The following is a 26,924-nucleotide window of genomic DNA, read 5'->3' on the forward strand; positions in this document are numbered from 1 at the left end:
AGACGCTTTTGCTTCTTAAAGAAGTGGCTTTATTTTTTTTTACCGTATTGGTTGATATCAGATCCCTAATTAATTCCGTTGCAAAACTAACAAACCGAAAGACCTTCCTGGAAAGCAACGCGCAACGGCAACACGACCGCCCGCGTAGAGTCTTGGTACAAAAATCAAACGTACACATTTGATGGACACATAAATACAGGTGACAAAAAAAATATGAACAATATAAAAACAATTTTTCTACTGCACACCACAGCATCAAACACAATGTCCTCTGGCAGCTGGCATGATTTGCGGCATCAGGTGAAACACATGACGCAGCGTCATTTCAATTTTACTTGGTGTCGCTTCCTCGTTGAGTTGAACGAGAACACGATTGAACGAAGTGATGGTCTGACTTGTTGAGCATTGCTTGGCCACATACACACACAGGCGTGTGCGGTTCTACAGCATCCCGAAGCCTTTTGAATAGTTGATCGCTTTCAGCAGTCGTTCCTCGAGCTTTTCCTTGGAATTGTACTCGGGAAGTAGCAGCACATTGAAGCAGGTGTGACTCGTCGGCAATCGGTCGCTGTCGGGACCGTTGCGCGCTACCACCAGCTTCAATCGACTAAGACCACCCACAGGAACACGATCGGAGCCTAGATGTTTTTAGAAAATGAAACGCGTCAGGTTCATTCGTCACCGGCTTTGCGTAAACGTTCAAGGTACGTTACTTACCCGTGGTGAATTGAAGCAACTTTCTTTTTACCTCCATCGACAGCCCGTGCACAATCGACCAAAAGTCCTTGATCGTTTGTGACTCGGCAGTGAAGCCGCCCTCGTACTCGGTCGACTGCTCGAGCTCGTCGAAATCAAACTCCTTGCTGCCACACACAATCAGCTCCACTTCCTCCGGGCGGAACAGCAGATGGAGCGGGCTTTCGTCCGTCACCATCTGGAAACCCCTGCGGAACGCGTTGAACTGCTTCTCGACGCTCTTGTTCAGCATAAAGTCACTGTACAGTTCGACAAAGTCTTGCTTGTTGTCCTGCGTAACGAATATCTTGTCACCGTCCGGTTTCAGTTCGTGCTCGAGCAGGTTCCCAAACACATCCCGGTAGCCGATTTTGAACGTTTGCATAAATACCTCCTCCATGTCATTTTCCGTATAGTCGAGCAGCGATTTTAAGCTATTGAACAGTACCTATCGAGAGAGGGAGCTTAATTAGTGTGAGAAGCCTTTAAACGAAGCGAAAAGAAAACCTACCGGATTTAAATCCTTCAGATCGAGAAATGAGCCCTTCATACCCATCAGCTTGCGATAGACCACCATGGGGAAGTTGACCGCAAGGATGATATTGTTGTAAATTGCCAGCCCGAGCACGATACCGATGAGCGTGAACTGGGCCTCGTTTTCGAACGAGATCGAGTTAAACCACACCGTGTTGGAGTCCTCGTTCGTCACGAACATGCCATAGTCGGGGTTGAAGATCTCCTCGATGATCAGCTGAAAGAACTCCTTCGAAACGCCGCCCTCGTCGATGCCCTGCTCGCCGGTAAACTCCACCACCAGCTGCTTCTTGAGGTCCTTCGGGTTAGACATGGCAATGATCTCCAGCTCGACCAGCGCATCGTCGATGATATGGTCCCGGCGAATCTTCAGATTGAGGTAAGGGTTCACTGCCTGCAGTGCGCTACTGTTCTGGCGCAGTTGCTGCTGCTGCTGCAGGAAGCTGAGTCGCCGCTCGGAGTACATACGAATGCGCGAGTCGTAGTAGAGCGCAAGCGTTTTCGTCGTCGGCGTTAGGATGAACGCGTACTGCATGAAACTGAAGATGGTCGATGGATCCGTCCCGATCAGCGACAGCGCACCGTTTACGGCCGACGCGATGCTCTTGTACTCGAGATAGTCGTGATCCATTTCGACCACATCGCACAGCAGCTCGTTGTAGAACTCTTCGTATGGCACCAGCGGCTTCCGGCAGTCGAGCGGATTTACGTCCAGCTCCGTTATGAACGGGTCTTCTACCTTTTTCTGGCGCGACCGCACCTCCGCATCGGCTGGGCGCACATCGTCGTCCTCGGGGATGAGCGAAAGGTAGGATGGCAGCGACGTGTCCCGTAAGTCCAACTCACGATAGTGCTTTGGTTCTAGCTCTCCCGCCAGTATGTTGGCATAGTAAACCAGCTGTTACGGAGGGGGTTTTTTTTTTTAGACAGAACAGAACATAAATTAGTACAACAGCGCGACACTACGGCTCCATTACAACACACCTTCATTGCCTTGGTGGCATTGCAGACGACTTTGTTGTCGTGTATCCGGATGCCTCGGAAGGAGTGCATCGAAAGCGTCGAAACGGTGATCAGCTGCTGAAGCTGTTGCAGCAGCGGATGGATGCTGTCCTTGCAGTGTTCCGCCCAGATGCGCACCAACCGGCACTGAGCCCAGACGGGCAGTCGCGTTACCGCTGCACAGATGCGAGGGAACGATCCCTCGAGACAATCGGCCGATCCGACCAGCAGCGTTTCAAACGCAATCACGAACACGGTCACAAGCGATTCCAGCTCGTCATTCGAGGTAAGCCCAACGCGCAGATCCCTCGAGAGCGATTTCCCGAGCAGCTCGAGCGCATTATTGATCGGACCGAACACGGCCGGACGGGCGGCGTACAGTGCCTTCATCGAGCTCCTGAGCGACTCCACATCGACCGTGGTGTGGGCGGGGTCTGGTACATCCGGCACCGATTCTACCGGCGCTTTGCTATCCTCGTCCTTGTCCAGGTCACCTTCGAGCGACCGCAGATCTTCCTTCTTCATGTTGCGCAAATCGCCGGCCGGGGCCCTCGCCAGCATCTTCTCAATGCTGGACGCAGCCGGACAGAACTGGAAGCTAGCCGCTAGGCCACGGTAGGAGGAAAACACGGCGCCCAACGTTCGGATGAGCGGAGCGTCCGATCCCTCCCGGATGCATCTCTCGGTCAGCTCTTTCAGCATGGCCTCATCCAGATACTGTACCTCTTCCGTCGCTTGAGTTTTGGTTTTGGCGCCACTGCCACTACTACTGCCGACGTTATTGTTTCTACTATTGGCCGCTGGTAGTGTACCGACCGCGGCAAGAGGTTCCAAATGGTTCTGCGCAGTGTTGTGGCTGGTGTTACTACTGCTACTACTGCTACTACTACTAGGCTTTCTAGGTTCGGCAGTGGAACCCGTTGTCTTCGTGCTGCTGTCGTCCTCCTCCATCGAGTCCAAATCAAGCGCTGAGCTGATGGGCGAGAAAGGGATCAATTATGCATCAACATTGCAAGCATCCCGTGCACATCGTCGTGAAAGAAGCATACTTAAAGCATCATTTTAGCAAAAGAAGCAACACGCAGGCGTTCAACTTACTTGTCGTAGGCCACATCCATTTTCTCTACCTCTTTGTTCTCTTTGCTGCACTCCCTCCAGCGTGCGTTGGACCGATCCGCATCTGCACTGGACGGTTCGTTTGATCCTTGAGCAACGGAGGGGGAACACGTGGACGTACTGCCGCTACTGCCAGTCGCATGGTGGTGTTCGTCCGTTTTCGCCAGCTTCGAGGGCTGCGTTTCCGAGCACAGGGCGGCCTCCTGCGAGAACAGCTGGATGGCCCGGGCGGCGGCCGCATTCGGTGTCAGCCGCTCGACCTTTCCACTTGAGGCACAGTTTTTGTTGCAACATTTCGGATTGCCGCAGCCTTGCATCAGCTGGTAGAAGTATCGTTCGATGAGCTTTTTCGTGGACACACGTTTCAGTTCCTGCTCTTCGCTCGTCAGCGCGGAAGCTGACCGACCCGCAGTGCCTCGCAGCCGGCCGGAAGAGGAGGCGGAAGAGGACGGCAAAGTGCCGTTGTTCGGTTGTTTGTTCGATTGTTTGCTGTCATCCTTTTCAAACGAGCGGCTGCCGGAAGATGACGATTCCTCATCGATTCTGTAACGATTGTTAGGTGGCAGAGGCGTACAGAGGATACTCTTTTCCCGGCTTTGGGGGCCTTCACCGTGCTGCAGTTTCGCTGTAAGGAATCCTCTATCTGTCCGCAATTCTATCTAAAGTTTGGCAGGCAATTTGATGCGTACGCAAAGGCAAGAAGCAATCCTGGCTACGCAAGAGCCAAAACTTGTTGCTCACCTGTAAGCGTACCCACTTGGTTCACTCTTTAAAACAAACACCTTCTCTGGAGAAGTGTGCCGCTAATTGTAAAATGAATCTTGCGCGATACATGCACCAAAACCCCTAGATCACCCTGGCTTGTTTTCAAAACAAAGAACAACCTTTACGCGACTGCTCTGGTCTGTAACCTTCGCTACGTGCACTGACACGGTGAGTGGGCACATTCTGCTGGTAATAAATTCTATCAAAAGCGGAAGATGGTCGGCAGCGAACGGAAGATACTGCAGCGGTTGGCCAGTGGTGGCCGTGGTATTTGACAGTGGTAGTGGTGGTGGTGCTGGTGCACCGATAAGTGTCTCTGTGCGGTGAAATATGCATCGCCTACCTGGACTCGTCGTCCGACTGGGATTTGCTGTGCGCGTTGTTCATAAGAAAACGGGCGGATGTCCAGCGTTGGTCTCAGCTTTCCACACCTGGCGGCGTTCGTGGAGGGGTGTTCAGCGAACCTACGGTAACACGAAATCCCTTGCACTGCATGCAGCAGATGCAGCTTACCCACTTGCACAAACACACACAGGGAGATCCCGACGAACGCGTGCAAAAATGCTTTGTCCGGTCCTGCCGACTGTAGGAAAACAAAGCGCGCCTTATTCACAATCGTGCCTCAAGCAAGAGGAAGATGTCTTTGATGCGGAAAGAGAGACGGCGCGACCGCTTTCCCAGGAGCAAAGGAAAAACACCGATTTGGAAAAGTGTAAAAAATTCAGGACTTTGACGCGTTCGTATTGTTATTTAGTCCTTTTCGAATCGAGTACGATTTGCGGTCTACAAAAGCTGTCAAATCCGCAACTGCTGTGATAGCGGCGTTGACAGCAGTGCTGCCATATCCAAACGTGGCGATGTGCTTTGAAATTTGAAATGCATTGTTCGCTTTCGCTCGTGCAACAATTAATTTATTTGCTGGACTGTAGTGAATGTAAGATTAAAATTATAAAGTAAAAATGGTGTTACAATAGCTAAGCATTCTTCGAATGGGTCAAACGCTTCTACACCACAGCCGTCGGAACGGTGAGAAAGTGTACGGAGTTGGAAACGCACAGATTTTCCGATTTATGGTTTTTGTTCAAACCGCCAAACACGATCAGCTCTCCGTTGCCGTTGATCATCGTGGAGAAGGTGTAGTGGTCCGGTGCACCCGCTATTAGCCCGCTGTTCTTCGACTCCTGCCATTCGATGCACGGTTCTGCGCCGCCCGTCGGCAGCAGATTGGACACATCGCACACGAATATTGCCAGACCGTTCCGCTTGACACGTTTCGGTGTGACCGGGTCCGGCGAACCACCGGTGCTGTTAATTGACCTGTCCGCATTGTTCACTTCCCTGATGCCGTGCCTTTGTTGCTGCTGCTGCTGCTGCTGCTGCTGTTCGGCTTCCTTGGCTCGCCGTATGGCGGATATTTTGTCTTCCAATTTCCGCAACAGCTCCAGCTTTCTCTCGTGCGAAAATGAAGCGTTCGAAGCGTGGTTCGAAGAGTCGACACTGAACGCAACCATCGCCATGTGATTATGCTCCAAATTTTGCTGATTGAAGCGTTTCGGCAGGTGGTCGTCTTCGGACGATTGGCGACTAAAGGCGCTCCTTATAATGGGCATGGAGCGTGACGGGGGTCCAGGCGCGGTACTGCTTGGAGTTCGTAGCCCGGATGGACCAGGTCTCGCCTCAACAACCGGAACACCACTGTTCACTGTGGATGGCGGTTTGGATGGACCGGGGCCGGACGATGGGTTGCTCTCTTTGGGCGACACTCCTTGTGATGGTCCTGGCAGGGTGGGTTGCATCGGTGCTGGCGGAGGTGGCGGCAAATTCGCCCTAGGAGGAATGTTTGGTTCTCCGGCCTGCATCGGTCCGTGGGGCGCCGCACCTATTCGGTTGCGCAGCTGTTCTGCGGTTGGCCGTGTCCGACCCATGGGCGGGACGCGATTCGGACGGATGATTTGGAAATCGTTCGGTGACGTCGGTCCGAGCACAATCACCTTCGAACCGACGTTGCAGGCCGGATAGCACCAGTTATGTGTGACGATGCTTTTCTTGTTCTTGATCTGCACCCGCTTCCACACCCACGTGTCGCGCTGCATGTCTAGCAGCCATGCATCGTTGAACACGCGATTCACGCCTCCGGTTCCGCCCAGCACCAGAATGTGATCCTCACCGATCGCCATCTGGAACTGGCCGTAGCGAGGTGCCGGTTTAAGGTCGGAAACGGCGGGCTTTTTCCACACCAGCCGCTCGAGATCCAGTACCCATATGTCGTTGGAGGTTCGCAAATTTTCCATATTCTTCTGGTAGCCACCGAACAGAATCATCTTGTTGCGGTGCACTGAGGCCGAGTGGCCCGTCATCGGCGGTGGCCCGTACGCCTGGTTGTGGATGGTCCAACGGTTTTCCGCTATGTTGTACACGTGCAGCTCGTCGATCAGGGTGCACATGTGGAAGGGCGTGTACGCATGCTGCCAACCCCCGAACAGTATCAGCAGATCGTTGTGGCAGACGAGCGAGGCGCCCGCCTTCGGGGACGGATATGTTCCCATCGATATCGGTCGGATCCATTCGCGCCGCGACAGGTCAAACCTCCAGAGATCGTTGAAGGTGGTATCGCACGACGAGGCACCACCGAACACGTACATCGAGTTCCGATGCAGCGAGCTGGCATGGGCGAATCGGGCCGCAATGCGGGGCGTCGATTCTTGCAAAATTTCCTTCCAGCAAAGGTTGAAATCGATCAGCCCTTTCTGCAGGTTGGACTTCTTTCGGGCTCTCACATCTGCAAATACACACAAAACCGTGCGCCGTGAAACTGGCCGCTAAGCGATAAGGATAGGATGCTAGCTTACTTGTGGCTAAGAGATTCCATCGTTTGCATACTGCGGCGCAGTGCTCCAAGGGTTCGTAGGGCGGAAGCAAGCTAAAGATAAACTCAAGGATTTCGTTGGGCAAACTGTTGATGCTGGCAGCCATGGTGAGTGCAAAGATTGTAGTGAACTTTCGAACAGGATGCCTTCCTTCGCCCGGGAACTGAAGAGATCGCACCGAAGATATCGCTGCAAGCTACCTACAACACTTTTTTTATCAATTTGTGAGCATTTTTATTCTACACTGGGCCGTGGTAGCTTTGCTTTGTTGTGTAGTTTTTTTTCCTCTGGTGACACTTTTGACATTTATCATCTGTTTTTCCACCCAGTGAAAATGGGGAATGAATAGCAAGAGGAAACTAAATTAATTTCATATTTCTCAATTTGGGGAAGAACATTTAAAAAAACACCATTGAAGGATTGTGCGAGGATATTTCTTGAAATAAAATCGCCAGTTTTAATTTAAAATACAATAACACAAATCCAACTCTGCCACGACATGGCCACGAATGCACCCTTTGTGCAGACTGACAACATTTTTTTTACAAGCACAAGTACGCCAAACAATCAATCGGAGAAAAGGAGGCTACAAATCCTGAAAGAATAAGGCCAGCTACGAATATCCACACTCCAAACATGTACAGCAAAAGTGTAGACCAAATCACGATCCTGCACGGAGACCGAACAAAGTAAGACACGCGGCGTAAAAGCGATTAAAAAGCATTATCCTACTAATGGCATCATCCCGGTGCTTTCCCACACGGCGCCACCCGGCCGTCCTGTTTGGTGTAGATTGAAAGATCTGCTACGGTTGCGGCTCATCGAGTGCGGCTGGAACGACCAGGTGCGATACCTCTGCCGGCAAGCGATAGCGGAAAACGGCCAGACGAACGTGGATGCCGTCGTGCAGGTTGTGACGCCGGAAGCCCGCACGCTCATTCCCGATGTGGTAAAAAGGGAGCTGCTGCAGAAAATTCGAATGAGTCTGCTGCAACAAGAGCGACTTGACGTGTCGATTTCCTCGCGATAATAATAGGCGACACAGTTTAAGCATAGACTGGTAAATAAAGAAATTATTGTCGACAATTGAAGGGAGAAGGCGTCTCGGCGTGTTGCCTTTTTTATGGCTGTTCGCGAACCTGGCGTTTCCCTCGCTAGCGACGTTTTTTTTTGTAAGTAGTGGTGGCGGTTTTTGACGTTTTAAGGGATGGCCGCCTTGCCCCCGGGGGAGGTGGTATTTGTTTTGAATGAGCAAGACAGACGTCAATTGAGCGCGGCAGCAAGGCATCCACTGCGCATTCACAGACCGACGACGACGACGACGTTTTATCAATGAAATAGTGCTTATTTCGGCGAAAACATTGTTTCGTCTGCATCGTCCGAGTGTACAGCAGGCGTTGGCAACATGGTCGCGAGGGCGTAATTGTCGATCGTCGATCGCCATGGCGAAGAAGGAAACGATTCGCGAGCGACAGGAAAACGAACTAGAAGTAATAAAGGTAAGCGGGCAGTCGCGGGGGGTGTAAAAATGATAGAAAAAATGCGTTTCAACAACCGGCAACAACCGGTGGTCAACACGGTGTTACCATATGGATGGGCGCAAGAATACTATAGCTGACGTTGCCAACTCATCTGCGCGCTCGCGGTGGCATGTTTTGCTCCTTCCCCCACACAGTCCATCTTTCACGATGAAGTTGAAGATTTGCGACCCAGGACGGGAAAGTGGAAGCCGCTGGAGCTGCGTTTGCATCTTACACCGCAAAGAGGATCCGCCAAGGAGGCGTACGTGAAGGCGGATCTGTACGTGACCTGCTCGCCAAAGTATCCAAAGTGGTGCGTAACAGCGATCATGCCGTGAGCGTATTCCGCAAGCATTTACGTTTACAACTTCTCCTTTCGCAGCCCACCGAAACTAGAGCTAAAGCATGCCGTCGGCCTGTCGGACAGTCTGGTGCGCGAGCTGACGGAGAAGCTGGAACAGTTGGCGGACGAGCTGAAGGGTGAGGTGATGATTTTCGAGCTGGCAAACACTGTGCAAGCCTTTCTGCATCAGCACAATGTACCGCCGAAGGGTAGCTTCTACGATGAGATGCTGGCCAACCAGCAGAAGCAAGCCCTCGCGCGCCAGAACACGCTCCAGGCCGAGGAAACGCTCAAGCGCCAGGCCATACAGGACGAGCTGCAGCGGCGCAAGAAGGAGCTCGAGCGTACGAGGCGCGAATCCCGCCACAGTACGAACGAGTCGAGCCCAATGCACCGTTTGCACTCCAGCTCCTCGACCGAGAACAGTGACGGGGCGTACTGTGTCGAGCATAGGCGCAGCGAGGTGCTGTACTTCCGCGACGGCCGCAAGGTGCTGCGCGGATCCTGTTTGGGCCATTCGCAGCGTGGCTGTATTGCGTACGCCGGAATCGATCAGCAAACCGGCGAGCTGGTCTACCTGACCGAGTGGACGCTGTACTACGACGGGGAGTGCTCGGCCGAAAGCCGAACAATCCGCGGTCGGCCGGTGGAGACGGTGGTGGGGGAAATGGAGCGCCTGGCCGATGGCTTGATCCCGCTCAAGCACAAGCATCTGATCGCGTACGAAGGCGTGCTGTGCCGGATGGGCAAGGAAGCGCTCACGCTGTTCGTGGTGCAGGAGTTTATCCTGGGCACGAGTTTGTTCAGCATTTCCGGCTCGCTGGGCTGGAGTGTGGAAGGCGCAAGCATGGTGGCCAAGGGCACGCTGGAAGCACTTATCTACCTCCACAACAACGGTGTTTCGCACGACAATCTATCCGATTCGACCGTGTTCATGGATAATGCCGGAATGGTACGCGTGGCTGACTTTCGGTTGATACCGTACATACAAGAGCTGAGCGATAGTCAGCACTTATTGCATCAGTCACTGCGCAGTCCCGACCTACCGTCACTGGGTGGGCTGATCGAGGCACTGCTTGCGCCACACTCCGAGATGAAAGATTTCGTCGAAAGATGCAAATCGGAACGTACAATCTCCGCCACCGAGCTGCTCGATCATCCGTTTTTGCGCTCCACATTGCTGCTACACACCGACCACGTGGCAATGGGTCAGCAGCAACTAACGGCGGCTGCACTGCAAAAAGCACTGCCAGCTCCGACGACAGTTGGCCAGCGGTCGGAAAACGGCCAACAGCAGCAGCTGCAGCAGCAACTCGTTCCCTACATGCCGCTGGTGATGAACGGCTCAGGCACCGGGCAGGAAAAGTCCCGCATTCAGACCGAGTTTGAGCTGCTGTCGTACCTTGGGAAGGGTGCGTACGGGGACGTGCTCAAGGTGCGCAACAAGCTCGACAACCGCGAGTACGCGATCAAGCGCATACGGCTGCCGGCGCGAAGCAAACAGTTCTACAAGAAGATGACCCGCGAGGTGGAGCTGCTGTCCCGCTTGAACCATGAAAATGTCGTGCGCTACTACAACAGCTGGGTGGAGGCAACGAGCACCGCGGAAATGCTGGCCGCCACCGATACGGAGGGTGAAATGGCTGGCGGGGGCACAGTGAGCAGTTGCGATTGGTCCGTTGCAAGTCGCCCGAAGCGAAGGGCCTCACGGGTACGTCGAACAACTGCCACGGCGGCGGCGGCGGACTTGGTGAAGAAAGGCATCGAAGATAAGAATATCGATTGTTTCGTGGACTTTTTGCCTAACGATACGAGCAGTGAGGAGGACGAGGATGAAGAGGATGACGACGAAACGAATGATCTCGACGAGGATAGTAGTAGTAGCAGTAGCGATGAAAGCAGTGGCTCCATTAGCAACCACCGCAAGCTGAACGAAGAGAGCTTTAACGACAGTTCGGGTGGGATCGAGTTCGTAGGATCGAACGGGGAAGCGCCATCGTACAACAGCTACGGCGAAGCGGGATCGGCAGTGGAAAATGGTGGGGGCAAGAAGGCTGCGACGACTCCTGCACCGCCCGAAGTGCTGTACATGTACATCCAGATGGAGTTCTGCGAGAAGAGCACGCTGCGGACGGCGATAGATGCTGGGCTGTACCAGGATATCGATCGCGTGTGGCGACTGTTCCGGGAGATCGTGGAAGGGCTCAGCCACATCCATCAGCAGGGCATGATTCACCGCGATCTGAAGCCGGTCAACATTTTCCTCGATTCGCGGGACCAGGTAAAGATCGGCGATTTCGGTCTAGCGACGACGAGCATTCTGGCGCTGCAGAATCAAGGCCATCAAAACGGTATGCCTGTGCGGGAAAGGAAAGTAAACGATGCGGCTGATTTAGCTAACTTGGCTATGTTTCTCGTTTTGTTTTTTTTTTCAGCTACCCCTGGACAGATGGGCCATCTGGCGGTGGCCAGCATCCAGCAGGGGAAATCGTCCGACATTGGCTACTCGCTAACGGGCAAAGTCGGTACGGCGCTGTACGTGGCACCCGAGCTAACGGGCAATGCGTCCCGCTCGACCTACAACCAGAAGGTGGATCTTTACTCGCTCGGCATCATACTGTTCGAAATGAGCTCCCAGCCACTGAACACCGGCATGGAGCGGGTGAAAACGCTGATGGATTTGCGTTCCGATGCGATACGGCTGCCGGAAGCGCTGCTGACCGATGCGCGCTACAGCCGGCTGGTGCAGGTGATCCGCTGGCTGCTAAACCACGACCCGCAAAAGCGTCCAACCGCGGAAGAAGTACTCTGCTCGGAGCTGGTGCCTCGTACGCGGCTCGAGGCCGAGGAAATACAGGACGTGGTGAGACACATTCTGTCGAATCCGCAGTCCCGCCACTACAAGCATCTGATTGCGCGCTGCTTCGCCCAGGCCAGCGATCCCATCTGCGAGCTAAGCTACCACTTTGACATGGTACCGATGATACCGATACTGCCCCGGTTCGATTACGTGAAGGCGAAGCTGGTCGCACTCTTCCGGAAGCATGGTGCCATCGAGGTGGTTACACCACTGCTGACGCCATACACGAAACAGCACGCGGCTCGGTCGAACACGGTCAAGCTGATGACACACTCCGGAAGTGTTGTCACGTTGCCAGATGATTTGAGGGTCCCGTTTTTGCGTCACATCGCGCTGAACGGCATTAAGCACATTCGCCGCTACTCGATTGGGCGCGTGTATCGCGAGAAGAAGGTGTTCAACTTTCACCCGAAGCAGGTGTACGAGTGTGCGTTCGATATTGTAACACCCAGCAGGGGTAAGTAGTGGCATGGCGGGGAAGATTTAAACAATTTCCTATAAACTGTCTCTTCTCTCTCTCTCTCTCTCCCTCTCTCAGGACATCTCATTACCGATGCGGAGCTGCTAGCAATCGCGACAGACGTGATGAGGGAGCTTAATCTACTGCAAGGACGAAACGTGTTCTTCCGCCTCAATCACATCGGCCTGCTGCGAGCAATTCTCATGCACTGCAACGTACCGATGGACAAGTACCGCGAGCTGTTCGAGATGGTGGCCGAGTTTTTGGACGAAAAGATTTCGAAATTTCAGCTCTCTTCGCTGATCAACTCGCTGATCGGAGGAAGCGCGGCCAAGATCAACGTGAGCTTCCTGTGCGACGCGTTGCAGCTCGAACTGTCGTCAGTGGGATTGCTGGGGGGCAGTATACTGAAGAGCATCATCCGTGGCAAGGGCGAGGCGGCCAGCCTGGCAAAGGTCGCCGTCCGGGAGCTGGAAACGGTGGTCACGCTCGCCCAGAACATGGGCGTACAGTGTCCGTTGAATGTGTGTCCGGGACTGCCGGTGAATTATGAGCGCGCCAAGACGGGCGGCATTGTTTGGCAGCTGCTGGGTGAGCTGAAACCGAAGCGCAAAAATCCGCTCACAACGATCGCCGTCGGTGGACGCTACGATGGTAAACTGGCCGAGTTTCAGTGAGTGCTGATCGCAAGGAAGCTGTCTCCCGTTGCCCTGATGCTAAATATTCTTAATGTTTCTGTTGATTGCAGGAAATCGGGCATCAATAACGGCCTCCAGGTGCCAAAGGTGGATCTAAGCGGTGCCGGGTTTTCCTTTCTGCTCGATAAGCTGGTCAATGCCATTGCGCCGACGGCCGGCTACGAACCGATCGAGGTGATGATCTGTGTCACCGGCTCCCGGCCACAGCCAAAGGAGGTCGCCCAGACCTTGCGCCCGCTGTGGTCGAACAGCATCAAAACGTGCGTGGTGGAAACGAGCGCCGGAGCGGTAGACGATCTCGGCAAGGAGGCCGGTGCCACCGTTGTCGTGCTGCTGGGCGACGGTGGAGAGATGCGGGTGCGCTCGTGGAACCATGACCGCTTTCAGGAACTTCACGTCACCCGTCCCGAGCTGATGCCGTACATACTGCGCACGCTGCGCCGGTCCGATGTGTCGACGGGCGAACTTTCCCAGGCGCTACAAAGCACTTCGCTCGGTGGGGCCTCCACGTCTGCCTCCTTTTCCTACTCGTCGTCCTTTACTGCCATTTCGTCCGCGGCATCCACGAGGCTCAGCTCGGCCTCGTCGAGTGCTGCGAGCCAGCAGCAATCTATCAATACCTCCCCACCGCTCGATCTTGTGTTTCTCACGAGCGAGAAGATAAACACCAGTAAAAAGCGCCGCTACGAGCATCAGGTTGAGCATAAGATGTCGCCCGTCCTGTCCAAATTCCATCGCAAGGAAAAGGTCACCCTCATTATGGTGGACGTACCGAGCGCACCGCTCCGTGGACTGGTTGGGCTGATTGATCCGCTCGAGTGTGGATCGCAGGAGGATGACGACGACATACCGTCCGGATCGACAACCGATCGCGTGGAGCTGCAGAGCCTTTGCGAGCGGTACCCCAAGTACAAACGGCAGCTGATGCAGATCTACAACGAGATTGTCGATCTGTTTGCCCAAAGCAAGGGAACGACCCCGATCGTTGGGCTGTACAGTGTCATCGACACATTCTGTCGGTTGATTCTGTGAACGAAGCAGACTGTAGCTATTCTACAGCCACTTGTAAAGGTGGGTTTTTATATGAGCGCTAGTGCGGTAAGATACAATGTTGTATAGATGCAACATAGTCCCCTAAAGAGATATATTGTGTATTAAGATACAAAGTAATGTTGTTTTAAAAAAAAGAACGATTTGTGTTTGTTTTACTGCAATCTGTTACTTACTACGCCAGTTAAGGGGGAGTTTATTTTCTGCGCTTTCTACTTCTACTCTGCCATATCGTTCTCTTCCTTCTCCTCTACCTCCCGACGCAAGCTGCCAAACACCTTCGCTGGAATGCTTTGGCGCTCGATCGGAATCTTTTTGGCGATGTCCTCCCCATTCTCATCGCCCGCAGCTTCATCGTCGTCGTCCTCCTCCTCCTCCTCCTCATCGTCGATGTCAATTTCGTCGGGATTAACCACTCGATCTTCCTTCGCCGCTCCTCCCTGCGTTTCGCCCCGCACAAACATAATGTTGCCGCCGGTCGCGCCGACCGCCGCTATCGCACGTGCCGTCGTTTCGGCCGCCTTCACCTCCAGCGCACGCATCGCATCCTTCGGTGGTTCGCCGGTCGTAACGGCTGCGTTGATCAGGGCCGCCGACATCATGTTGATCTGCGTGTTGTACGTCGCCTGGATCGAGCGCTTGATGCGCAGCATTTCCCTCATCGTGTCCTCGTTGCCGTGCCGGATTTCGAACTCTTTCCACGTCTGCCAGAAGTCGGCCGTTACGCGCGGATCGCACATTTGGCTGCAGTGTGCGTAGATGGCCCGTGCGCGATCGATTTCCCCCAGCTTCGTTTCCATCTCGGCGAACAGGACGCACATCTTGCGCGAGTCCGCCTCGGGCAGCACCTCGATCGCCTTCTCGTAGATCTGGCGCGTCCGGGGTATGCCGTAGATATCGGCCGCCTTCTTGATGTACAGATTAAACATGGCGTACATTTCCTCCTCCTTGACGGCGGTCGTGGCTCGCTCGTACACGGCCATTGCGTGGCGGGCCAGCCCGTGCTGCTCCTCCAGTTTCGCGTACAGCAGGTAAAGGTTCTTGGCCAGCTCGGGCGGGCAGCCGTCCAGACACTGCTCGAACAGATCGCGCGATCGCTCCAGCTTCTGGCCGCCGTACCGGGACAGGAACTTGGTCAGGTACGTGTTCCAGATGTCGTACACGTTGGGCCACTTGAACAGCGCGATGCCCTTCTCGTACGCCTTGAACGCCTCCTCGAAGTAGTTGTGCTCCTCGAGAAACATGCCATAGTTGATGATGATCTGGGGCGTGCAGATCTTCAGATCGATGATGCGATCGTACACCTGCTTGCACGTCTTGAACGTGCCGAAGCTTTCCTCCAGATCCGCGTACATCGACCACAGCTTGAGCGACTTGTACACGCGCATCTGCACCGTCTCGGTGTCGTCGTGGTAGGCCACCTTTCGCTTCGGCATCGCCGTCGCGCGCTGCATGATCCGCAGCGCCTCCTCGTACTGCTCCTGGCGAATTTCCATCTCGGCCCACTCGCACCACACGCTGGCCAGCTCGTCCACCTTCAGGTAGTCCACCTGGACGGCCTTTTCGAACACGACGCGCGCGTCGGCCAGCTGCTTGTTGGTTTCGTAAAACTTGGCGAATGCCACCCACAGCGTGTACAGTTTGCCGACGGCCAGCTTCGGCTGCACCGTGTGGACCGCCTCCGTGTAGGTGTTGATGATTTCGTGCGGCTTGCCCTCGTACAGCTCCACCCGCTTGTGCCACTCGGCCACGTTGTGCGGGTTCTGGCGCAGCAGCACACTGTTCAGCAGCAGCAGCCGGCGCTCCATCAGATACTCGAACCGTGCCATCCGCAGCTCCACATCGATCTCCTGATCCTCGGTCGGGTTCGGGTTGCGCTCCAGCAGCTCCATCACCTTGCTCAGGCTCAGCTCCTCGAACTGCGCGTACGCATCGAACACCTGGCTAAAGTCGCGCACCGTCGTGACCGTTTGGATCGCTTCCTCGTAGATGTCGCGTGCGCGATCAAACAGCCCGCTGCGCACGTAATACCCGGCCAGCGAGTTCCACAGGTGGCCGAGCTGATCCGTGTACCGCCGCAGTCCACCGCGGATGATGCCGTCCACATTGAGCGAGTGCACTTTGTCCGGGTTTTTGGAAATCAGCTCGCACAGCTCGTTCCACAGCTGGTGGTTCGATTTGCCATGCTTCGACACGAAGTGCTCGTTGTCCACGATGCTGGCCAGCTGCTGGGCCGCCTCGTCCAGATGGCCGATCGACTGCAGAAACTCCACGTACTCTTCCGCGTCCTCCGGGCAGAGCTTCAGGTAGCGGCGCCACACCCGGACCGCCGTCTCCGGGATGTCGAACCGCTTGAGGAAGTCCAAGTACAGCGGCCAGATGCGATGGTGCTGCGTAATCGGGAGCGCACGCAGCGCCCGATCAAACACCTGCCGCGTGCGCGTTATCTTGCACTGGGCCGTCATGAACGCGCAATAGTCCATCCAGATGCGGGGCATCTTGTGCATGAAGACGAGCGCTCGCTCGAACGCATTGTTCACCTCCTCGTACTCGCCGTCCGTGATGCACTTTCCCTTCACCTGCTTGCGCAGGGTTTTGAGATAGTTGTACCACAGCTTGTACGAGCCGGGCAGCTCCTTCAGGGCCCGCTCGAACACGGTGTTGATGACGAACCGGGGCGCATTGCGCTTATGCTCCACGTACCGCATCCAGTGCTTCACCGAGTAGGCATTGCGAAGGATCTCCTCCTCGTACGGCAAGTCTTCCTCGTTCTGTGTGACAAGAGGGAAGATGGGGGAGGGAGCGGTGAGCGAAAACATACTGATTTTAGCTGCAATTGCTGCAGCGGCTGCGCATACTTACGAAGAACACTTCCGCCAGATTCACTTCCGATGAGATCGGCATACTTAAGCGTTTCGAAACACCCAGCTTGGTGCGGTTTTTCACGGGTTTTTCACAACTAAAACCTGCCGATACCGATTGTGTTTGCGTCCGCAAGCGCTTGGCCAAACACACCGGTAAACAATCAAAGTGACAGCTGGGAGCAGTGTTGCCAGAGATGCAGCGGTCGAGCCATTTGTAAATTATTGTTTACATCGTTTACAACACAGTTTTTATTCCCTTTTTTGTTGGCCAAAGATGTTGACCGATTGTTTAAAAATGTTACTTTCAAATCAATCGACTGGTTATAGCCACTAAAAATGATTCATCGTCTTAGTCGGCAAATGATAAACAGTTTGCCTTTTCCTTCCCTGTTCTTGGTCCGTTAGCAGGCGGTGTTGCTTTTCCTCCCTCTTCCTCCCAAGAAGGGTTGGCTGGTTGCACACCCTTCGCACGTACCGCGCATGATTGTGGTTACTATGTTGCTATTTCAACACACCCTCCCACCCGTCCGACGACATCTTTCTATTCCCAAACACCACACTGCTGCTACATCTTTCGCTCGGTGCGGTTCTGTCAGGAAACCAGAAGCGGAAAAGTGGCGTCGTGTGAGCTCAGGTGGAAAAATCGCCGTAGCTGTTGCGTGCCGTGATGCGTGCGTGTAAGTTAATTCCATTCGTTTGACGTGTTTTAGTTGCGTAGAACCCCGTGCAGGCTGGATGCTTATGCGTTATCGTGAACGGCGCTGGTAGAGCATTCCCCCCCCCCCCCCCCCCCCCAACCCTATTGGGTAGGAAATTTGTCAACAAATACCAAAAAAGGGTGAGAGCAGCTATAAATGTAGAATGCTGGGAAAGGAAACTACCGTGTGTTGTGTTGTGTGTGTATTCTGAAGCAAAAGTGTGGAAGGTAAATGTGACGAACAACCTCAAACGAATACGCAAGGAAAGCGAAAGCATTTTTGCAATTTGTGCACTTTTTCTTATCGATCATTAGTTGCAGCAAATAAGAAGCGTCCAGTACTTTCGTTGGATTATATTTTTATGATCGACCAATCAAAACCCCTTGATGCCTGGGGAGAGCGAGGAAGGCCGCCTGGTGGGGGTGGTTTTTGTTTTGATTCGGTTTTTGCAATGACGACTCGATGCACACCTGATGATAGTACCGGGAGCAATCGTAACAGCTGTTTTGTGTGGTGAATTTAAAAAAAGAAACGTTTTATGATTGTGCTCTGTGGGCTTTCTGATAACCCAGCATGAGCACTGTTGTGAAATCGGCAAACAGTAGCTGAAACGAAGCAAGGCGCCAAATGTTGGCGGGAACGCTACACTCACAGCCGACGACACCCCGTCGACACGTGCAACGCCTCGCTTCGGCCGCCCGCCCGGCGACAATGCGTTCAAGGCGCGCTTTCTCACAAAGGGTTTGTTTTATCATTCCAGATAAGCGATAGCGCATCGGCGGACACGGACACATTGAAAATCAGCTGACCGACGTGGAGTTCGCTGCCGGTCGCGAGACAAGGTCTCTTCACGCTCATTTCGTCGCCGTTTGTCGGCCCGAGCAAGCTGCACTTGAGTTTCATCTAGTGGGCAGTGATTCCAGATCCTGGGCTTTCCAGACCCCCCTCTGGATAGTGAGTGTGTGGTGCAGTGGTACACTTGATTATGTAAAGCCGAAACGTGTTTGACCACCAGAAGTGTGTGTGTGTGTTTGTGTTCACACATCGGTCGGTGCATCAGTGTGAACTATTAGCCGCTTAAACAATCACCGGCCGAGATTAACTCTTTCAAGGGCTGGGCGGAGAAGGCGAAAAGAGGTCACTGACGGCGGCGGCGGCGACGATGACACTTTTTTTTCGTAAGCCGAGGGCCGCGCGTGACAGTGGCAACATCAAATAATCCAAACCCAGTCTGTGGTTCCGCCTGTGCGTGCGTGTGATAATGCAATTGGGGCCAAAGTGCGCACGATTTAAGGGTTCGGGCGGAATCGGAAACGCGAACGTGCGACGAGTGTAGTGTTGGCTGGCAATGTGTGCTGTACTGTACGCACAAGCAAGGGAATTACAAACACTACAACCCCAGTGACCAGTGACGAAATCGGGAGGAAACGAATCATATTGGAAAACGAAACCGAAGCAAAAAATAGGCAAACAAAATCTCCTCCATTGTAATATGCAGTGCCACGTGAGTTGCAGCGAGTTCGTGCACCGTCTAATCTACAGAGATTGCTGCTGCTGAATCAGCCATGGCGGATAGAAACGGAAACATGAAGGGATTCCAGCAACAGCAACAGCAGACTCAGCGTACCAAAGCACCCGACGGAGGCTGGGGATGGATGGTCGTATTTGCCTACGGGCTCGCCAACGTAAGTAGCAGCGCAAATGCGGCTTATCGCGAACGGATACGGAAGCTTTTGCGCGTGTCCGCTGAGCCGCGAGTCACGAGCAGGTGAATCCCTCGGATTTGCTTATCGAGTGACGGGCGGGTTTTTAATTTTACATTCGTGTCTTGTCTTGGTTACGCGCTAACACCACATGTCTGCTAACGCCTACTTAGTGACGCGCGTGCACTAAGCAGACAGCAAGCCCCCCGCCCGCGTGAAAGATATCCAAAATGTCAATGCAACTGTCTGACCTGGCTTTCCGTTTCGATCCGCACAACAGATTATGATCGTGCCGGTGCTGCAAAGTTTTGGGCTAATCTTCCGCGACACCTTCCGGGAGATCGACATTTCGGCCACGAAAGCGTCGATCATCATCAATTTGGCTTCCGCCGTCGGGATGGCGCTCGGTTTGTTCAACGGTCCGTTGCTACGACGGTACGGCTTCCGGAAGCTGGCCGTTGCCGGTGGGTTCCTGTTTTCCGCCGGCCTCATGCTCACCTCCTCGGCCGTACATTTCGCGCACTTCATCATTACGTACAGTATTATATCATGTGCGTATTACGATTTACCATTTAAATATGCAAATTATGTCATCAACTCGCGCTTTTTGCTCTTTGCAGCTCTGGGGATGGGATTCTGCAACTCGTCCTTCTCGCTCGCACTAAACACATACTTCGTGGAGCGACGTAACAAGGCGGCCGGCATTGCGATGACCATCACCGGCCTCGGGCCGATACTCTTGCCCCAGTTGGTGTCCCTGCTGCTCACGCTGTACGGTGCCCGGTACTGTCTGCTGATTATCGGTGCACTGGCCACCCATATCATTGCTGGCGCGTTGCTCCTCCAGCCCGTTAAGTGGCACACCTTGCCCGCACCGTCGCCGCCACCAGCCGATCAGCAGGACGCAATGCTGCCCTGCCCTCCGCTTCCGGAGGTAAAAATCGTCCCAATCGAGTTCGGTGCCGATGACGGCGCCGACGAGGCGAAGGAAGAGGACGAGTTTCTCGAGAAGGGCAGCTACATCGATCACGATCTCGATGCGCAAAGTGTTTACGGGTTCGAGCTGACCTCACAGATACGGCAGCGGGAATCGTTCTCCCAACCGCCGGGAGGTTTCATATCCGCTGCACCAAGAATTCAGCGAGCGAAAAGTGAAGGTAAGAGAGATTTGCCTTCGTGGATGTCAAATTCATTGTTTAATCGAACTTCTTCTCGGCACAGTTCTTGCACCCGCTCAGCAATGTGCGTTGGAGACGCGCTCGCTCAAGGTGGAATCATCCACCGCCCGCCCGTTACGCTGGTTCCAGTCGGGATCGGCAGAGAGTGTCCATCTCGGCAGCTCGCTCACCATGTGGGACGATCGTAACTCGTCGCTTACGCTGGCCGAGGAGACGCAATCACAGCAGCAGCGACGTCCATCGCAGCGGCGCTTTTCGAGCTACATCAATGTGCGGTTTTCGCCGCTCCCGAAGCGTTGGTTCGAGGGATCGGCCGACACGGTCAATCTCGGCAGTTCGATGAAAATCTTCGACGAACGGTACGCCGGACCAAGGCGCGGTTCCCTCGGTAGCGGCGTTGCACTGGGCGGTGGTGGTGGTAAGCTACCGGCACTCAGCGAAAACCAGGGCCTTACCGATGAGGCCACCCATCTGCCGACGATCGTGCGGCAGCTCGAAAATACCAAAGTTACCTCACCGCCAAACGATCGGCCCGCTGCTGGGGGCGGTAAGACGGATGGATTCTTTGCCAAAGTGGTCCACCTGTTTGACCTGACGCTGCTGCAGGATAAAGTGTACCTGAACATGATGCTGGGCATGTCGATAGCGGTGTTTGCGGAGATTAACTTCTCCCTGCTGACGCCGTTCATCCTGGGCGATCTCGGGTACAGCACGGAGCAGATCGCCTCGATCATGTCGACGCTGGCGTTGGCCGATCTGCTGTTCCGCTTCATCAGCCCGTTCGTGGGCGACTACCTGAAGCTGACCCCGCGCATCATGTACATGATTGCGCTGGCGATGCTGATCGTGACGCGGTTTAGCATCCTGCTCGCCCGATCCTACGACGAGATGGTGCTCGTAGCGTTCGGGCTGGGCGTCGCCAAGGGCGTGCGATCGGTGTACATGAGCCTGGTCATACCGAGCTACATACCGCTCAAGCGGTTGCCGTCCGCCTCCAGCATACAGATGACCACCAACGGGATCGTGCTGATGACGATCGGGCCGTGCGTGGGGCTGCTGCGCGACTGGACCGGCAGCTACTCGAAGAGCATCATTCTCATCAACGGATTCACGATAGTGACGCTGCTCATGTGGAGCGCCGAGCTGATCTACGTGCATCGGTGTCAAAACCGTGCCAAACAGAAAGTACCTCCCACCGACAAGGGACCGACGATTGTTGTTTCTTGATATTTGCAAGCTACATCGCGCCGAAAGTGTGTTCTCAACAGTGCTGTAACAATAAAACTAAAAAAAAACCTCTACCTACCGCAGTCAATGCAAAACAAAGCTTTTAAAAATTACAGTCTTTATATTTTTTTCTTAACATTTTCTGTCCACTTCCGTTCCGTCCACAGGTGCGTAACGGGCAGCAATGAGAGCTGTACAGGATCGCTGCATCGCGGTTAGCGATATCGGATAACGAACGATATTGATTCGCACGCAAGCTTCCGTTACGCCACGTATTCGTTTAAATTTTAAAACCACAAGCTGCTTAACCGACACAATTAATACACGTTATCAGCGGGTGGTGGGGGGATGAAATCTTGCGTTGCCTTTGAAATGTCCCCACCTCACTACACACTCACATACTTTGTATTATTTTGCTATTTCGTGCGCGAGCAATCATGACATGACGAACGCGCACCACACATTGCGCAAACATGGCGCAAAGACAAATTGTTTACTCGCGTACTACTATCTAAGGTTTGGTTTCCTCAGTGCGCTCGCTTTTAGATAACTTTTCGTGACGCAGGTGACGAATGATGATTGTTCGCTTTAGCATGTTTGCATTTTGCTTTTATTAAGCTAGTATCAAAATGCATGCTTTATGTTTTGCTTTCGCTAAGGGCCTCCTCCTCCCCCACTCCCCATTCGTAACAGCCGAGTAGTAACAAAACAATCTCTATAGCGGCCTTAGTACACTACACTACAATTCGGTTACACCTTCCGTCTCTCACCACGTGTTAATGCATTTTTGCGTGTTTAGTTACGGCAAAAAGAAGTAAAACAAACACAATACCACAACAGCCATTTTTAGTTTTAAAAAAAAATAATATAATCCTACTGATTTGTTCACTTTTTCCTCTCCTTTCTTCCTAGCGTATATGTATGCGGCTGCGGCACCTTTTTATCTATTATCTAGCGCGCTGCCTCGTTTACTAAGCGTGCGTGCGTGTGTGTGTGTAATCGTGTAAAGCGAGAGATACGATTAAACAAAAACAATTAACTGTACAAACACACTCTCTTCCGGCTTGCCCGTCTCGCCAGTATCGTTGTATTATTATTTGTCGATCGATGCATATTATTGTGCAAACCAATTCACAACAACGGTTGCACATTTTTTCTTCTGCCTTTCTCTCTCTTTGTCTATGGCGTTGCAAATCGCACACAACATTCGGTTATTCGGTTGCACATTACGTTCGTTTCAATTAGCTTAACTATGTCTATTATTGTTAGTGTCTTGAGTGTTTTTTTTCTCTGCTGCCTCAAGGATGGCGAATAATTCAAAATAAAGCTCTTCCAATGCCTCGTTTCTTACTTGCTGATGCTGGTGATAAGCTGTTGAAAAAAACTAAAATCAAGTGTCTGGCTCGAAAGCGGGAAAAAGAGGAAGAGAGAGAGAGCCAATCGTTTCTCTTCTATCAGGCTTATTGTAAACGTTTCTACCCTGCCCCTGTCTGTTTCGACACATTTTGCTTCCACCCTTGGGTGGTTGTCTTAGGAATTAAACTTAACCGTGGAACGTTAAATACAAAATCATTTCATTAAAGCTCGTGGTGATGCGATTTTCGTTTGAGTTTTGTGGCTTCTGCTATAGCCGTTTCAGTTGAGGAAAAACGGGTTACTAAAACAATTAGTACCCAGTCCCCCTGTCTCCCAGGGCCTGGCGTTGCGCTTTAGTAGCTAGCGTGCTGCGGTGGCATTCCTGCCTGCGCGACGGTTTTCAACGACGGTGTGTGTCGTTTTAAAATCGTCGCTTCAGCAGCTGCTACTATTTTGTTTTGCATCATAACAAATCGGCCGCGATCGTGTCCTCCTGGGGATGCTGCAGCAGACCCTTCTTCTCCTCCGGTGCCGTGGAGCTGGTGGTCAGCAGCGGATGTGCGCTGTTGCCCGCGATCGTTGACGAGTCGCTGTGCACGTTCACGCTGCCGGCATACATCTGTTCGTACACCGGATTGCCAAAGTGAACCTGTGCCAAAAAGAAGGAACGAGCAACCGTTGAATCGATCCGTTTCGGACCCGGAAATTTGCCGACACGTACCTTATCGTCCTCGTGCACGAATGCGGGCCCTTCGTCGGCATCGCCCAGGTACATTGGGTTCGTTATTTCCACATTGTCTGTGAGGCGCGCGTGCAGGAACGGCTGTCCGGTGCGTCTTCTTCTGTGGCGAAACGAAAACGGTATTAGCACGGCTGGAACCATTTGGTTGCCGATTCGGAAACGTTACCTTAGCCCGTAGATGGTACCGCCGAAGCCGGCCGCCACGATCAGTATGACAAACAGCGCGATCGCAAGCACCGACAGGGTGTAGCTCGAATCGTTCGATTCCATACGCTCGAGCTCGCTGAGCGAAACCACCTGCTGGCAGGGATAGGGAACGGGGTTGTCGTCGCAGATGCACTCGTTAATCGAGCTGCCCTCGATGCAGGTACCGCACTCGCCGACACAGCGCGGCGGTAGGTCGCATTTATGGCCCGTCCATTCGCCGATGCACACGCACGACGGGATGTAGGTAACGTTGGACGAGAAGAAGCCGAGATCCAGCTGGCAGATGCCATTGTTCATGCAGTACCGGTTGCAGGGGTTGAGGTACATGACGTAATTTTCGCAATGCTCGCCCGCGTACTGCATCGTGCAGTTGCAAATCGGTTTGCCGCGAACCTCCAAGCAGTGTCCGCCGTTGTTGCAGCTATAGGAACCGCACGAACTGGACGGTGGATGTGCGGAAGGTTCCGTAGTCGGTCGTATGGTAGAACAGTCTAAAAAAGAGAATTATACAAAATTTTGTTTTGAAAAAACCTCAACCTTCTCGATAGCAGCACAACACTTACAGCTTGGGCGTGTTCCTTCCGGCAGTTCGCACAGATCGTGCTCACAGTACGGGCCTTCGTATCCCTGCCGGCACTTGCAGTATGGCCGCTCGCCCGGCACACAGTCTCCGCCGTTCCGGCACAGATCTGCACACTGGCGCAGCTGGCACCGCTCGCCGTACGTATTTTCGGGGCAGCTGCACTTTGCCGCACCCCGCTCGATCGTACACTCGCCACCGTTCTCGCAGAACTCCGTGCACACGTTCTTTTCGCAGTTCCGGCCCACGTACCCTTCCGCGCACAGGCACTGGCTGCGGTCCGTGGTCGTCTTGCGACACACGCCACCATTTTCGCATCGCAAATTCGAACAGTGCTCGCACTGCTCTCCCGTGTAGCCGACCGGGCAGCTGCAGCTAAGCGACCCTCCGTCGCGCTGCACGATCGTGCAGTTGCCTCCATTGTGGCAGTAGCGTTGGCATTTGTTCGTCGAGATGTCGCACCGCGTGCCCGTCCACTGCGGCAGACACGTGCACTGCGGCTCGCCGTTAACGAGCTCGCAGAAGCCCTTGTTCTTGCAGTAGCCGGAGCAGATGTAATGGTCGCAGTACTTGCCATCGAAGCTGGCCGAGCACTTGCACTTCTGCTGGCCGTCCGTGTCGATGAAACAGGTCCCATTGTTGCAGTGCAGCTTGCATTCTGGCGCTTGGGCCGGCAGATCAAGACACTCCTTCACTTCACCCCGCTCGTCGAACACTATTCGGGACCGGGCGTCCGGACAGACGCAGGCACGCTTCAGCCGACTTACCGTGGAAAGCAAGCAAACGGTTGAATTGTGGCACGGCGATATAATGCATGGATTGGGAACTGAAAGTAGAAAAGTGAAAATGAATATTGGCGATCGCGTAAATAATTTTGCGACTCTCTCGCTCTCTCTCTCTTACCACTACGATCGTGTTTCAATGGATGAATAAAGTGCACGTCCGACGAACGATACCCGGCCAAACCACCGGCACCGCGGGCCTCCTCGTTCATGTACGTTCCATTGTCCCGGCCGTACTTGTTCAGCTTCAGAATGTTCTGGTTGTACAGTATCACGTACACGCTGTCCTCGAACACATCGAGCAGCTTCGGTTTGGAGTAATCGTGCAGCTCGGCGATCACGTGTCGATCGCCGCCGGTCAGCAGCAGGCACGTTTCGATGGTCGACTTCCTGTAATCGGCCCAGTACAACCGTTTCGTGGTCGTATCGATGGCCAACCCGGACGCCCACTCAACGTTCGTGTGCACCAGCTTCTGCTTGCCCCGTCCGTCCATTCCCGAGCTGATGATCGTTTCCATGATCGACCACACCATCATTCCGCTCACCGGATCGACGACCAGATCGATCGGATGCTTACCGGTGGCGGTCAGCGTCGTGTGGTTGGTGCCGTTGAAGCTCATCACGAAAATGTTGCTGCGCTTTTTGTTGATCACATACAGCCGCTCGGTCAGCCAGTCGCACGCGATCGCGATCGGATGGATTTCATCGTCCTTCAGCACCACCGACGAGTGTTTGCCGTCGAGCGTCTTAATCCGATCGTAGGACGGAGGAGCCGGTGCGGGCCCCAGACCCCGGCGAACGATCTTCCGCTTATCGACCGGCGGCGAGCGTGAGTAATCGCCCCCATCCTTGACCGTCGTGTCCATCAGTATCTTGTTGATGCTCGTGTCGTAGCTGTCGATCCAGAAGAGCGTGATGTTGTGGCGCGTGATGGCAAAATCGAACCGATCGATCTTGAGCGAGGACGTCTGCAGGTACCCCATAACCGGTGTGTCCGCGTAGAGGCTGCGGAAATCCGACTCCGACGCAACGAGCAGTATGCCCTGCTCGTCCACCGCAACGCAGGTCGCATTGCGGCCCGGGCCACCCTTCACGTAGCCCTCCGCACAGCGACAGGTGTAGTGTCCCTTCTTCTCAATACAGAGCTGACTGCACGCCCCGAACCCGCAGCCCGTCTTGATGCAGCCGATCTCGTCCGACTCGTCCAGGCAGTGGGGCGTTTGGTCGCAGCGCAGTGCAATGTCGATGCACTTCGAGTCGCTGTTGCAGCGGAACGAGTTCGGCGGACACTTGTGGCAGAGGGCACTCTTTTCGTCGCTATTGTCGCCACAGTCGTCCTTGTTGTCGCACATCAAGCTCTTCCGTATGCAGTTACGGTTGGCACAGCGGAAGGCCCGTTTGTTGCAGCCGTGCTCCTTGCAGTATTCGCCCATTTCGTCCGAATTGTCCAGACAGTCGTCGATGCCGTCGCAAACCCAGCTGCTCAGGATACACTTGCCGTTGTTGCACCGATACTCGCCCTCCTGGCATTCGCAGTCCTCCTCGTCCGACTCATCGATACAGTCGTTATCACCGTCGCACTTGAATTTGCTGCAAGTAAAATGAACACGAGCGTGGGACAGGTTAAAAAGCATTGA

General features: G+C 53.9%; 7 protein-coding genes across 18 annotated transcripts in view; 3 read left to right on the forward strand and 4 right to left on the reverse strand.

The window, feature by feature from the left end:
- Positions 1–6: 6 nt before the first annotated feature.
- On the reverse strand, positions 7–4,961 carry LOC3291570 (ubiquitin-protein ligase E3A). 2 transcript variants are annotated; one of them, XM_061655721.1, is made up of 6 exons: positions 4,496–4,961; positions 3,370–3,930; positions 2,254–3,244; positions 1,247–2,167; positions 718–1,183; positions 7–638 (listed from the first exon to the last, which is right to left on the reverse strand). In XM_061655721.1, exons 1-6 carry the CDS (start codon positions 4,537–4,539, stop codon positions 442–444), a joined length of 3,180 nt encoding a protein of 1,059 aa, XP_061511705.1. In that variant the 5' UTR covers positions 4,540–4,961; the 3' UTR covers positions 7–441. The 2 variants fall into 2 exon arrangements, with proteins under 2 accessions (XP_061511705.1, XP_061511706.1); XM_061655722.1 differs by lacking the exons at positions 3,370–3,930; positions 4,496–4,961 and adding an exon at positions 4,129–4,470.
- An 80-nt stretch (positions 4,962–5,041) lies between these two features.
- LOC1280344 (F-box only protein 42) lies at positions 5,042–7,329 on the reverse strand. Its single transcript, XM_320189.6, has 2 exons — positions 7,002–7,329; positions 5,042–6,931 (listed from the first exon to the last, which is right to left on the reverse strand). The coding sequence occupies exons 1-2, from the start codon at positions 7,123–7,125 to the stop codon at positions 5,157–5,159; spliced, it is 1,899 nt and encodes a 632-aa protein (XP_320189.5). The 5' UTR covers positions 7,126–7,329; the 3' UTR covers positions 5,042–5,156.
- A 201-nt stretch (positions 7,330–7,530) lies between these two features.
- On the forward strand, positions 7,531–8,110 carry LOC133392987 (enhancer of yellow 2 transcription factor-like). Its single transcript, XM_061655743.1, has 2 exons — positions 7,531–7,708; positions 7,812–8,110. Exons 1-2 carry the CDS (start codon positions 7,656–7,658, stop codon positions 8,047–8,049), a joined length of 291 nt encoding a protein of 96 aa, XP_061511727.1. The 5' UTR covers positions 7,531–7,655; the 3' UTR covers positions 8,050–8,110.
- Positions 8,111–8,227: 117 nt separating this feature from the next.
- LOC1280343 (eIF-2-alpha kinase GCN2) lies at positions 8,228–14,039 on the forward strand. Its single transcript, XM_061655716.1, has 6 exons — positions 8,228–8,518; positions 8,695–8,852; positions 8,922–11,233; positions 11,318–12,199; positions 12,281–12,875; positions 12,951–14,039. The coding sequence occupies exons 1-6, from the start codon at positions 8,462–8,464 to the stop codon at positions 13,930–13,932; spliced, it is 4,986 nt and encodes a 1,661-aa protein (XP_061511700.1). The 5' UTR covers positions 8,228–8,461; the 3' UTR covers positions 13,933–14,039.
- Positions 14,040–14,099: 60 nt separating this feature from the next.
- On the reverse strand, positions 14,100–17,000 carry LOC133392982 (pre-mRNA-splicing factor syf1 homolog). The gene is made up of 2 exons (XM_061655728.1): positions 16,813–17,000; positions 14,100–16,721 (listed from the first exon to the last, which is right to left on the reverse strand). The coding sequence occupies exons 1-2, from the start codon at positions 16,852–16,854 to the stop codon at positions 14,169–14,171; spliced, it is 2,595 nt and encodes an 864-aa protein (XP_061511712.1). The 5' UTR covers positions 16,855–17,000; the 3' UTR covers positions 14,100–14,168.
- A 279-nt stretch (positions 17,001–17,279) lies between these two features.
- On the forward strand, positions 17,280–21,730 carry LOC1280341 (uncharacterized). 3 transcript variants are annotated; one of them, XM_061655731.1, is made up of 5 exons: positions 17,280–17,491; positions 18,273–19,197; positions 19,496–19,766; positions 19,836–20,372; positions 20,437–21,730. In XM_061655731.1, the coding sequence occupies exons 2-5, from the start codon at positions 19,078–19,080 to the stop codon at positions 21,618–21,620; spliced, it is 2,112 nt and encodes a 703-aa protein (XP_061511715.1). In that variant the 5' UTR covers positions 17,280–17,491; positions 18,273–19,077; the 3' UTR covers positions 21,621–21,730. The 3 variants fall into 3 exon arrangements, with proteins under 3 accessions (XP_061511715.1, XP_061511717.1, XP_061511716.1); XM_061655733.1 differs by having other exon boundaries at positions 17,306–17,739; XM_061655732.1 differs by having other exon boundaries at positions 17,306–17,652.
- Positions 21,722–26,924, reverse strand: part of LOC1280340 (low-density lipoprotein receptor-related protein 1) — an 81,940-nt gene continuing 76,737 nt past the window's right edge. For 8 of the 9 annotated variants that reach the window (XM_061655713.1, XM_061655707.1, XM_061655708.1 and 5 more), the window contains exons 11-15: positions 25,409–26,877; positions 24,489–25,331; positions 23,885–24,416; positions 23,698–23,818; positions 21,722–23,625 (exon numbers count right to left, since the gene is read on the reverse strand). In XM_061655713.1, the coding sequence (XP_061511697.1) occupies positions 23,440–23,625; positions 23,698–23,818; positions 23,885–24,416; positions 24,489–25,331; positions 25,409–26,877 (3,151 nt within the window). In that variant the 3' untranslated portion in view covers positions 21,722–23,439. The remainder of the gene's footprint in view (positions 23,626–23,697; positions 23,819–23,884; positions 24,417–24,488; positions 25,332–25,408; positions 26,878–26,924) is intronic. The other variant, XM_061655715.1, reaches the window with a different exon arrangement.

This window comes from Anopheles gambiae, chromosome 3, assembly GCF_943734735.2.
Source record: "Anopheles gambiae chromosome 3, idAnoGambNW_F1_1, whole genome shotgun sequence".
NCBI classification, from domain to species: Eukaryota; Metazoa; Arthropoda; class Insecta; order Diptera; family Culicidae; genus Anopheles; species Anopheles gambiae.